Below are 12,570 nucleotides of genomic sequence, written 5' to 3'. Positions count from 1 at the left end.
AATTGTAGCATTTCTTTAAGCTTACCAGGTTCCTTGAAAATTTGCTAAAAAGACGAGTGGAAGCATCAGTGCTATAACAAAAGCACTTGGTGAAGTTCATGGCATGCAGGAATCATGCTACAAATCGTATGCGAAGTGCCATTTGTGCGAAAGTGCATATTTTGCAAGCTGATTTCCCAGACGTGCCCGCATAGTTAGTGATAAATTTACTATGGACGCTGAAGCATTTGATATATACTGAGATGTACTGATTTAATAGATATGAGAGAGAATAAAATGTTAAAACACGTGTATTTGATCGTTCAGCACAATGCGCTGGCGGGCTAGTTGGTGCGAATCCATAATTACTTTGTTTAGCGCAAAACATCGGACACAAGAAAGACGACAGGACAGGTGACTGTCCGACGACGACAGGTGAGTTGAGAGTAGCACCTTGTCCTGTCGCCTTTCTCGTGTCTGTTGTTTTGCGCTTAACAAAGTAATTACGAAACGTATGTTTGAATAGGCAATGTTCTGTTGCTAAGAATACACGCTGTAGGGGAGTGCGAATATTCCAGAATTTCGAATAACAAATCAAATTGTGTCCTATTCGATTCGGTAGTCGAATCAAATTGTCAGTATTGGTAAATATGAATATTTTCAAAATACTTCCCGAGTATTTCAATATGTCAAATGCGCCCAAATAAACATAAAATTGGAGAAAATGTACGGTGAATTTTCTCCAATGTTATCATAGTATAGACACAAGGCATGTGAAATTGCGTTATGGAGCAGACTATGCACTTAGGTAGTCATACTTTACAGGCTGTATAACGATAATTCGCACTTTCTGAAGAGTCCTGTGCATACGATGAAACGACTTGTCTGCTCCGGATGCTCCATTCGTGCTTTTAAAGAAGAACGCTTCAGAACGTACTATGTAATGAGAGAAACTTGCTAACCTCAAGAATACTGGAACGTGAGCATCGTTTTATATTAGTTGTGATAACAGTTGTTCCTTATTAGAAAACTATTCGAAAAGCGTTCGCTATTCAATTCGATTCGATTAGCTTCCGGCACCATTCGATTCGTATTCGATTCAGTCTCAAAAATCACTATTCGCACACCCCTGCTACTCTGTCGTAAAGTTTCATCACGATATTATTGTATCTCACTCTTTCATTTTTTTTTTTTTTTGGTATTGCAATCAGTTCTCATCCCCCTCAAGAAAAATAGTTTTGGCATGCAAGATTTGCGAGCTTTATAATAATGACATCTAATAGGTTAATATGAACAATGAGTATTTCGCATTTCGCACCTTCATGCAAGATCGCCAAAAATGCTGCAAGGCGCATCATACAACACTGACTCGCAAAAAAAAAAAGGAACTCAAGTATGTCAAAGTCTGCACAGAAGGCGATTGCTTGATTGGTCGCCTCTTGAATAACGCAAGACATCGATACTTTGTTTGCGAACATTTCAGCGACATAAGACTTTCATGCAATGCGACATGTAAAGAGACAGGAAATTGAATGGCGTACGAGTTCACCGCTACCACGAGGTCCAGGCAGAATGCTCGCAGACGTAACAAGTCCGTCATGCGATTTTCACTACTGTCGTGTAACGTTTTAAAACGTAGCAGTGAGTATCAAGCAAATGCTTAGCATAGCGCTTTCGGAGGAGCAAAAGAAATCTATGATCGCATCGATCGACTCTACAGAAAGCTGAATCACTGAAAGTGGCTTCGAGAATTTGGCCGATAAATTAAGTTGCTGACGCAGAGTTAAATATTAGCCCCATCGTTTAGTCAACTGAGCACCAAGGGAGTCAGTCGGCAGGAGGAGAGATGAACGTGCCGTATTTGGGCATTGAGTGGCGGACTTGCTTGCCGTAAATTTGCATGGCGGATAGAGCCGTCCTAAGCGTAGCGCACTTAAGCACTTCCTATACGCGTAATCCAACCGCACCGTGCATAATCTGTTAAGTGTTTACTTTGCGATTTTAGGAGTGCACCGTGTGAATCTCCCAGTCAAGCATACAGTTCAAGAATCACAGAATGACTTGGAAGAGGAAATTAGACTTAAGCTTAACAAGAAACGAGGCAAAGCCTAGGTGCAATGAGTCTCCGGCCACAGCGAGTGTCACAGCTGGAGGGAACGGTCAGTCACAGCACACATCGCAGGTCACGTGTGATGAAAATGCCGCTAGAAAAGTCTGCTTAGTGGACGCCTGCGCCGAACGCATGAACGTGAAACCAGACGCCTAGTGCAGTCTTGCCACGTGCGACCTCCCTTTTTTATTTCTTTTTGATTTTCTTAGAAGCGTTCCTTAAAACAATTTCGCGAGCAATTACATTTGAAGCTAATTTCAGGAATTAGTCATCATCATCATCATCATCAGCCTGGTTACGCCCACTGCAGGGCAAAGGCCTCTCCCATACTTCTCCAACAACCCCGGTCATGTACTAATTGTGTCCATGCCGTCCCTGCAAACTTCTTAATCTCATCCGCCCACCTAACTTTCTGCCGCCCCCTGCTACGCTTCCCTTCCCTTGGGATCCAGTCCGTAACCCTTAATGACCATCGGTTATCTTCCCTCCTCATTACATGTCCTGCCCATGCCCATTTCTTTTTCTTGATTTCAACTAAGATGTCATTAACTCGCGTTTGTTCCCTCACCCAATCTGCTCTTTTCTTATCCCTTAACGTTACACCTATCATTCTTCTTTCCATAGCTCGTTGTGTGGTCCTCAATTTGAGTAGAACCCTTTTAGTAAGCCTCCAGGTTTCTGCCCCGTAGGTGAGTACTGGTAAGACACAGCTATTATATACTTTTCTCTTGAGGGATAATGGCAACCTGCTGTTCATGATTTGGGAATGCCTGCCAAACGCACCCCAGCCCATTCTTATTCTTCTGATTATTTCCGTCTCATGATCCGGATCCGCCGTCACTACCTGCCCTAAGTAGATGTATTCCCTTACGACTTCCAGTGCCTCGCTGCCTATTGTAAATTGCTGTTCTCTCCCGAGACTGTTAAGCATTACTTTAGTTTTCTGCAGATTAATTTTTAGACCCACTCTTCTGCTTTGCCTCTCCAGGTCAGTGAGCATACTTTGCAATTGGTCCCCTGAATTACTAAGCAAGGAAATATCATCAGCGAATCGCAAGTTACTAAGGTATTCTCCATTAACTTTTATCCCCAATTCTTCCCAATCCAGGTCTCTGAATACCTCCTGTAAACACGCTGTGAATAGCATTGGAGATATCGTATCTCCCTGCCTGACGCCTTTCTTTATTGGGATTTTGTTGCTTGCTTTATGGAGGACTACGGTGGCTGTGGAGCCGCTATAGATATCTTCCAGTATTTTTACATATGGTTCATCTACACCCTGATTCCGTAATGCCTCCATGACTGCTGAGGTTTCGACTGAATCAAACGCTTTCTCGTAATCAATGAAAGCTATATATAAGGGTTGGTTATATTCTGCACATTTCTCTATCACTTGATTGATAGTGTGAATATGGTCTATTGTTGAGTAACCTTTACGGAATCCTGCCTGGTCCTTTGGTTGACAGAAGTCTAAGGTGTTCCTGATTCTATTTGCAATTACCTTAGTAAATACTTTGTAGGCAACGGACAGTAAGCTGATCGGTCTATAATTTTTCAAGTCTTTGGCGTCCCCTTTCTTATGGATTAGGATTATGTTAGCGTTCTTCCAAGATTCCGGTACGCTCGAGGTCATGAGGCATTGCGTATACCGGGTGGCCAGTTTCTCTAGAACAATCTGTCCACCATCATTCAACAAATCTGCTGTTACCTGATCCTCCCCAGCTGCTTTCCCCCTTTGCATATTTCCTAAGGCTTTCTTTACTTCTTCTGGCGTTACCTGTGGGATTTCGAATTCCTCTAGGCTATTTTCTCTTCCATTGTCGTCGTGGATGCCACTGGTACTGTATAAATCTCTATAGAACTCCTCAGCCACTTGAACTATCTCATCCATATTAGTAATGATATTGCCGGCTTTGTCTCTTAACGCATACATCTGATTCTTGCCAATTCCTAGTTTCTTCTTCACTGTTTTTAGGCTTCCTCCGTTCCTGAGAGCATGTTCAATTCTATCCATATTATACTTCCTTATGTCAGCTTTCTTACGCTTGTTGATTAACTTCGAAAGTTCTGCAAGTTCTATTCTAGCTGTAGGGTTAGATTCTTTCATACATTGGCGTTTCTTGATCAGATCTTTCGTCTCCTGCGATAGCTTGCTGGTATCCTGCCTAACGTAGTTACCACCGACTTCCATTGCACACTCCTTAATGATGCCCACAAGATTGTCGTTTATTGCTTCAACACTAAGGTCCTCTTCTTGAGTTAAAGCTGAATACCTGTTCTGTAGCTTGATCTGGAATTCCTCTATTTTCCCTCTTACCGCTAACTCATTGATCGGCTTCTTATGTACTAGTTTCTTCCGTTCCCTCCTCAGGTCTAGGCTAATTCGAGTTCTTACCATTCTGTGGTCACTGCAGCGCACCTTGCTGAGCACGTCCACATCTTGTATGATGCCAGGGTTAGCGCAGAGTATGAAGTCTATTTCATTTCTAGTTTCGCCGTTCGGGCCCCTCCACGTCCACTTTCGGCTATCCCGCTTGCGGAAGAAGGTATTCATTATCCTCATATTATTCTGTTCCGCAAACTCTACTAATAACTCTCCCCTGCTATTCCTAGTGCCTATGCCATATTCACCCACTGCCTTGTCTCCAGCCAGCTTCTTGCCTACCTTGGCATTAAAGTCGCCCATTAGTATAGTGTATTTAGTTTTCACTCTGCCCATCGCCGATTCCACGTCTTCATAGAAGCTTTCGACTTCCTGGTCATCATGACTGGATGTAGGGGCGTAGACCTGTACAATCTTCATTTTGTACCTCTTATTAAGTTTCACAACAAGACCTGCCACCCTCTCGTTAATGCTATAGAATTCCTGTATGTTACCAGCGATATTCTTATTAACCAGGAAACCGACTCCTAGTTCTCTTCTCTCCGCTAAGCCCCGGTAGCACAGGACGTGCCCGCTATTTAGCACTGTATATGCTTCTTTTGGCCTCCTAACTTCACTGAGCCCTATTATATCCCATTTACTGCCCTCTAATTCCTCCAATAGCACTGCTAGACTCGCCTCACTAGATAACGTCAGGAATTAGTACCGGTCTCGAATGTTGGAAGAACGTAGGCAACGGTATTCGTGATGTCGCGCGACCGTTTTGTCCTACAAATGACAAGTACGCGACCTTACAATATATTAATTAAGACACGGTTACACACGTGAGACGCTCACGGTTCTTTTTATCTCATATTAGAACGCGCGAAAGATGTCACAGAATTGAACGCAAGGCAAAGTCGCCTCGCACGTACTAGTTTATGTAAAATGTCGCAGGAATGGTGCGCAATACATGTATGTACATCTTTCTTCCCACTTCACATGGTTACAGTCTTGTATTAGAACTTAGCTCATGGGTGTTTTTGTTGCTTTTTGAGATTCAACCGTATTCTCTGTTTCCTTCGTAGTGTTGCTTCAGCGTAGAGATGCGTCTACTCATAGGTAAGCAGGTGAGTAATCCTATTTAACGTGGAATGCTCAGGTCACCCGATTCTGAATCGCGCCTGTGCGTATCATTCAATGGGGGTGATATTTGACTGGCAACACCCATCATATACAAGGTAATTTTGCTATAGCATGCATGTATTTTTGTTTTTTTCACTGCTAAGTTTCGAAAACGGACCGCAGGAAGTACACAGAGGTTAAATTAGGGTGGTATGCTTGGCTAACTAATAACACTGCGGATAGAATTAGTTCACGAAAACACCTGTCACGCCACTTTTTACTTGTCACGTCATAATACGCTTTATTGGAACACTTTGACGGCGTTCCCTCCAAGTGTCACATACGCTGTACAATCAGCTAACTTTTTGAATGAAAAGGAATGATGCCATTTACCTGAGGTCACTGTAGTCGAATAAGAATTCATCATGTTAGGTCAGTTAAAATCAGGACCTTCACCTGACTAGCACGGTCGTTATCGCTATTGAACTAACCATGAGACCTGCCACTGGAAGAGCGACTGTGAAGTATTGGATGACTGTAAAGAGCTAGAAAAAAAAGTAACAATGAAAGGAACCGTTACGGTTTTCTACTGCTGGTACGTAGATGGCAGCTTTCCGTTTCATGCAACCACCTGCACCTTGCAAATTTTCGCATAACTCTTTTTTTTTTTTAGTTAGCGACTCATAGAGGAGTAAGCGACGGAGCAAAGGCCGCTGTCGTACCTGCAGAACAGATGTAGTCGTACTCGAGCTGGATGGCGGCCCCGAACCCGCCCAGCTTCACAGGCGCCGAATTCTCCTTCGTGGCGAGGAGAACGCAGTGAGGCTTGATGTCCCGGTGAATTATGTCGTTCTCGTGACAGTACCGGAGTGCCTCCAGGATTTGCCGCACGTAGTGGCTGCGACGACCCGGTTGAAATGCAGAGAGCGCCGGAGAATGCGGCGGGGTGGATAACGAAAAATGGGTTGATTTCAGAGCGCGGGAATTTCGTGGCGTACCCAATGCCTACTACGTTGTCTCGAGAGCATTACGCAGGGTGTCGGGTGACGAATGAAAATGGGGTTACTATGACAACTCATCTCACACGTGTGCTACGTTAACCTCAGTTATGGCCCGTCATAACGTGCTTTCAAAAATATTTGTTTTGTTTTATTTTCCTTGGAAATAAAATATGCACTACCCTAGGTGCTCAAAAGATATTCGCCCTGTCTATGATAGGCCCTTTAGAGCGGAAACGAACGAACACTGTGACCACACGTGCTTAGCCAAGTGAGCGGCTAAGCACGTGTCATCACGGCACGCTTCGTTGTAGTGATGTGAAAATTACTGCAACAAGTACAGCTCACTTGTTACTCTAATTCTCGTGTATCTTACATTACAATCCTGATTCAAGCAGAGATTAATTATGCAATCCAAAACGTACGTCTCTTAGGGTTCTCCCGACTGTAGTATCAACGCATCCCGGAAGACTTATATTGCAGGGCTGCTCATAAATGATGTCGTCTTGTGTGACTAAAATGCTGATAGGATAGTGTATTCTCAGCTAATCTATTTTTGAGAATAGAAGCCAGAATATCCTGAACACCGCTAAGTCACACACCGATAGGTCGCACGCACAAGTTATTTTACTGGCCCAGTCATTCGGAGAAGCGGTGGATCTTTGGCTAAAGCGGTGGATCTCGGTCTGCTTTGATGGAAGGGACCTCCAGCCAGTTTTCACTTTTCGAACCACAGTTCTCACTGGGCCGCGGACCCACCTTTTTATTTTTTCCAGCTTAGCTAATCAGTGGGTGAAACAGAATCCTGTAGTCACGAATGAATCATCGCAAGGGAAAATAACAGACCCAGAGAGCCATTGTGAATGTAAAAGCACGGGCTAGCTGGTATGATATGCTTACTTTAATGGCTTACTTCAATAAAACAGTCAAAGGAAAGGCAGTAACCTGCGTACAAACCGTACGCTCACTTTTCATTTTTCTAGTCTCCCCTCGGATACGCGCTAATTGAGTATAATCATCAAGTTAGCGGCAGTTACTTGCAAATTACTTTATTTCTGAACTCTCCTGACATTCTGTCAACGCACACAGAATGATTGCAGTGGGCGACGTACGTGCGAAGCAATCAACTGCATTGAGTCGCGGCACCAGGTGGCGCTCCGCGCAATGCTATAGCGCTCTACAACCGCAAGGCAGCATTTAACAAAATGCCATCAGCAGAGCCTCATGAGTACGCGCACCGCTGGAGAGAACCACCACTGACGTTATTGTTTTATCGAAAGAGCAACTGAAATGATTGATGGGGCTCGGTGTACGAAGCTGTGAACTCCACTTTCACGAGGATTTAAAGAAAAGCTGGATTGGTGCTGAAGGAGACCACAGGTTTTTGCTGTCTTTAGTTGAACTTAACGTCAGCGCCTTTTTTTTTCTTTTGGCTTGTAGCGTCCCCTTTTCCTTAACGACTGCATACAAGCGGTTTGCAAGCATGCATCTGACAGACTGTAATCGGATATGGCCTTAGGATATTATGGTTCCGTATGCCAATTGGCGTGTACCATGTGAGGGTGGTTAATGAGTCATTGGGCCTGTTCGATTATCTGTCCCTGACAGTACCGGACTGTCCGAAAGGCTGCATATGCAACGCTCATTGGAAGAAAGCACCGCCTCGGGCAGCCTGTGGCTATCCGGAATGAATAATCAAAGAGGCCCAGTGATGGATAAATCTTTCAGAACAGCTGCGCTAGGCGATTAGCTTTCTTTTTTCTCGTATTTCAACTCACATTGTCGGCATACTTCACACACGTACATATCAGCGACGCAACAAAAATTAAAGAAAGAAACGCGAGTAATTTACCTGGCCACAGCTTCGCTGTACACAAATCCCGCGGTGGCTCTTTTCACAATTTCAAAGCACAAGTCTGCCCCTTCCATACTGGAACAAATAAGAAAGAAAATCTGCCGTGTTAGTATCCCTACGTTAAACTTAATATACGCAAGCAAAACACCGAAGATGCAGCTAATCTCATTTAACTACTGTCGAGCATGCAGCTTATGTCACACGCTCTTGGCTCGTGCCACAGCAGAGTTGCCATGGGACACAGAGCCAACTTTCCTGGTGAACGCACTTTCTGAAAAGTTCTGACTCTCACTCGCGCAAATACGTGCAAGTGGTAATCACAACTTCTCATAAAACGTAGTGGAAAGAAGGGAAGAAAATTATCTAATTCAAATGACAACTGGTACCGGCGAGTGCCCATACATTACTGAGGTGATCCCTAAAATAAGTAAACGTCGCGTAGCTAATCGCGTTTTTTTTTTTGTGTGTGTGTACTATAAAAGGTTTCAAGTGAGAAAAACAATAACAATGAAAATACTGCGAGTTTCAATTCACACGTGATAGCTCCCTAATCTCCAACATTCTAATCTATATCTGTAGTCTAGCGATACTTTCAGTACCAGTATCAGAAAATCTGAAGCACCAAAAGACCGAAATACATTTTGTCACTAAGAAAGTTCCCTCGCATCGTACAGTTACTATCACCATATCACAAGCCTACAAGTTCGCCCTGAGTCAGGAAGCTTCTTGCATGTTCACAAGCTTATTATTCAAGGAGCTGCGCAAACTGGAGAGGGTGGAATACAAAATTTATAATGCGAGAAATGCGAATGGTGTACTTACTACTCAAACACCATGTAGAGCATTCCCTCGGAGCTGTATGTTTCTAAAAGTTCAACAATGTGCGGATGTTTGAGCATGTGGCAGATGGTGGCTTCTCGCTTTAAGTCTGTAAATAATGAAGAAACAAAGCAGAAAAGTATGTGTCAGTCATTTTCACACGGTTCTGCGCAACACCAGTGACTGAATGCACACGACCGACCAAATTCCGTGCATCAGCATGACGTCACGCTCAACGTCACCGCAACAGGGCGCCACAGACAAGCTTCAAGCGGTGCGATTGGCTGCATCGCGGAAACGGGATGCTCGTCCGCAGCATTCGGGACGCCGTGTGGACCCAGCTTGAGGAGTTTCTTTTTCAGATATACTACAGTAAAATCATATTGCAAGTGACTCAGATAAAACACAGTAACGGCCTCCGTCTTCCCGCTTTTACTTAGGGGCTTCGTCAGTCACACCGAAAATTCGAAGAGCAATTAGGCTTTTTTTGCAATTCATACAGGTGCTCACCAAATAAAAAAAAAATATTGACGAAGCTGCCGGGCCCTGCCAAGAATTTTACGCATACGAGACTACAATACGATAATGATAATCTAGAGAGCCGGAGCTCGCGAAAGTGCAAGTACGCTCTCAGAAAGTTTCGAGATTGGACAAAGCGGTAAATACTGTCAGAGGTTGCAGTGGATGAGAAAAATTCGCGAGGAACTGCGTATGTGGTCATCACACGCGAAGCCTCAACAACAACATGCCACACCGTGGTTAAAATTAGCTGACGAAATGCTGGAGTCTTGTTGCGTTGCCTTTGGTGGGGTTTGGGCTTTATAGATAAAGCGCTGTCTCATAAGCTAAAAAAAAAAAAAAGAAGAAATGTTTACTGACGGCATGTGCAGTCGCGAAGCGCTCTCCGGGTACCAACAGTGTTGGCATCTTATAACTTCTAGGATTTCCTAGCGCCATATGACATTTCTATACGCAAGGAGCGAATAAGACATGCCTTCCGTGCCGAGTCCGGGACAGGAGGTGAACTTGGCAACGTCGACGACTTTGACGGCGAACTGCTGGCCCGTCGTCTTGTGAACACAGCGACGCACCACACTGAAGGGACCCCTGCACGGAAGTGGCAAAATTGCGCGCTCGCATCAGACACAAGGCGGTGCACACGTATCACTCGAAAAAAAAAAACGTGGTTAATTAGTGCTTGATTCATTTGGTGATATTGAAAATACTGCCAACTTCCGTCGCCGGCTTTTTCGCAACATTTAACTTTCTAATGAATATACATAAATTATACAGTCACAGTTGGGAAACGAGCGAGAGGACCCATTGGCAGAACGTGCACACGAACACGGAGAAGGATGCACCATTTCGCTGCTGTTGAGCAACGAGGTTAAAAACATATTGCAAAAAGTCTCGGGTCGAATATATTTTCTGTTGTATGGTTCGATGTCGAGTCCAGGAGACCAATTTTGCATGCGGCAGGCCCTGGACTGAATCCCCACATTTATGTGAGGATACCGCGACGCGTGGAAAACCTTGTTCAGCAGCTCTCGCTTGGGTGTTGCCTACGCGAAGTACTTTATTTTTCTTTAAAATCCATCGCGCAAACTCCGCGTCGTGTGCATTTGGAGGGGTGGGCGAGCACATAGGCCACGTGTTGCTGGACTGCCCGATATTTGGCGAGGTAACAACTGCGCATTAATCTTACGCCTCTAGACAATCATCGTTTGTCACGTGGGACGATACTAGAACTATGTACAGTTAGCAGCTTTGAAAGGATTGGTCTCAGTGAAGTGAAACATTTCCCTATAAGTACGAACATATGCTTAAAACACTAAGGATGATTTTATGCATTCACTCGTCTTCGATGTTAATGTCTCGTCTTTTCGTTGTTTTTTGTAACCCTTGGATGTGTTAGTGTTTTCATGTGCTAAGACGTCTTTCACATTATAGCTATTATTCTTCGTATTCATTCTTAAAGCAAATTGATGTTCTTGCATTTCCATTTCCATGTTTTCCATTTATTTATTTATTTGTATAATAATCAGGTTACAAATGGGGATTATACATACATACAGAAGAGTAGAAGCGTAGAAGCAAAAAGGGGCACACGGAGGTTTACCGATTCCAACCTCTCAAGTCAAACCCTATCTTCCCCGCACCCTGCCTATACAGACATGTAGAGCACACAAGAGCATGCGTGCACATATACACACAAAGGCAAACGTTTATCGTCCTTTTGTTGTTGTTGCTGTAACGATTTTTGTTTCATTACTGAAGTGTTGTGCCGTCCTCACGTCAAGCCTCTCAGGAGTAGCATCGGTAATTTCCGCAACGCCACCAGACGTACTGTCATCTCAACAAAGCTGGCTTTACCGTACCGACATGCTATACACGTAGCGTTAGAAATCGGTGGCGCGAACGCCTTAGGAGAGCGCAGATTATACGCGACAGCAGAAATGTTTCTCCTACTTTCTATCATTTTTCAGTCACAGATGCACGAAGCAACAGTTCTATCGTCCAGCTCACGTACAAAACATGGTTTTGTTAACCACGTGTTATATAAGGGTCCGATCCAGGGAAAAGAGGGGGAATGCGGGAGATGGAAATTCAAGACGATGAGCAAAACGTGAACAAGATGAATGCAGGAGCCTGCATTCATCTTGTTCACGTTTTGCGCATCGCCATACGGGTCCGATGTAACACAATGATACGGACAGGAACCGCGATTCGTAGCCGATTCGTAACCTCGTTGAAACAAACAAAACGCATACACTGGCAAATTGGCGACGAGCGCCCACGTACAAAAAAGAAAAAGAAGGAACCCACAGACATGTGTAAAATGTGGATGCGCTTTCGAATATTTCAAGCAAGATCGATTGATGTTTTCGCGAGGTTTGACGTCCCAAGACAAGACTGCTGCTGTGGGGGACAGCATAGTTTGAAGGGCTCTGGATTTATTTTGACTCCATAAGGCTTGTTTGCACGCACCTAAATTTACGTACGCGAGCGTTCTCGCATTTCTCACCGAGCTAAATACGGCTGCCGCAACCAGGGGTGCTATAACGTAAAACTATTCGAAACTTTTCTATTCCTATTCTGCTATCAGCCCTCCATGATTGGTCAAAAACTTTTTTCGACCACCCCCACTTCACCTGTCTGTCACGCGACGTCACAAAAACCGCGATACCTCCCTATCTGATATCTTGTGTACTCACTTATTATGCATGATTTGACAGAAAAAAGAAAAACAGTTATTTCTGATTCGACCCGTTTTCGCCATTAGCCCTCGGCTATTGCACCCACTTCACCTGCCTGTCACGCG

At 44.2% G+C, this 12,570-nt stretch overlaps 1 protein-coding gene across 4 annotated transcripts in view; it reads right to left on the bottom strand.

Moving 5' to 3' along the window:
• CASK (peripheral plasma membrane protein CASK) overlaps positions 1-12,570 on the bottom strand; it is an 842,400-nt gene that overhangs the window by 496,392 nt on the left and 333,438 nt on the right. For all 4 annotated transcript variants that reach the window (XM_075682288.1, XM_075682290.1, XM_075682289.1 and 1 more), the window contains exons 2-5: positions 10,243-10,355; positions 9,252-9,357; positions 8,427-8,504; positions 6,299-6,474 (exon numbers count right to left, since the gene is read on the bottom strand). In XM_075682288.1, the coding sequence (XP_075538403.1) occupies positions 6,299-6,474; positions 8,427-8,504; positions 9,252-9,357; positions 10,243-10,355 (473 nt within the window). The remainder of the gene's footprint in view (positions 1-6,298; positions 6,475-8,426; positions 8,505-9,251; positions 9,358-10,242; positions 10,356-12,570) is intronic.

The sequence above is a fragment of the Dermacentor variabilis genome, chromosome 2 (genome assembly GCF_050947875.1).
Source record: "Dermacentor variabilis isolate Ectoservices chromosome 2, ASM5094787v1, whole genome shotgun sequence".
In the NCBI taxonomy this organism is placed as follows: domain Eukaryota; kingdom Metazoa; phylum Arthropoda; class Arachnida; order Ixodida; family Ixodidae; genus Dermacentor; species Dermacentor variabilis.
Note: the sequence above shows the minus strand (reverse complement) of the source record. Positions and strands in the feature narration are given on the sequence as shown.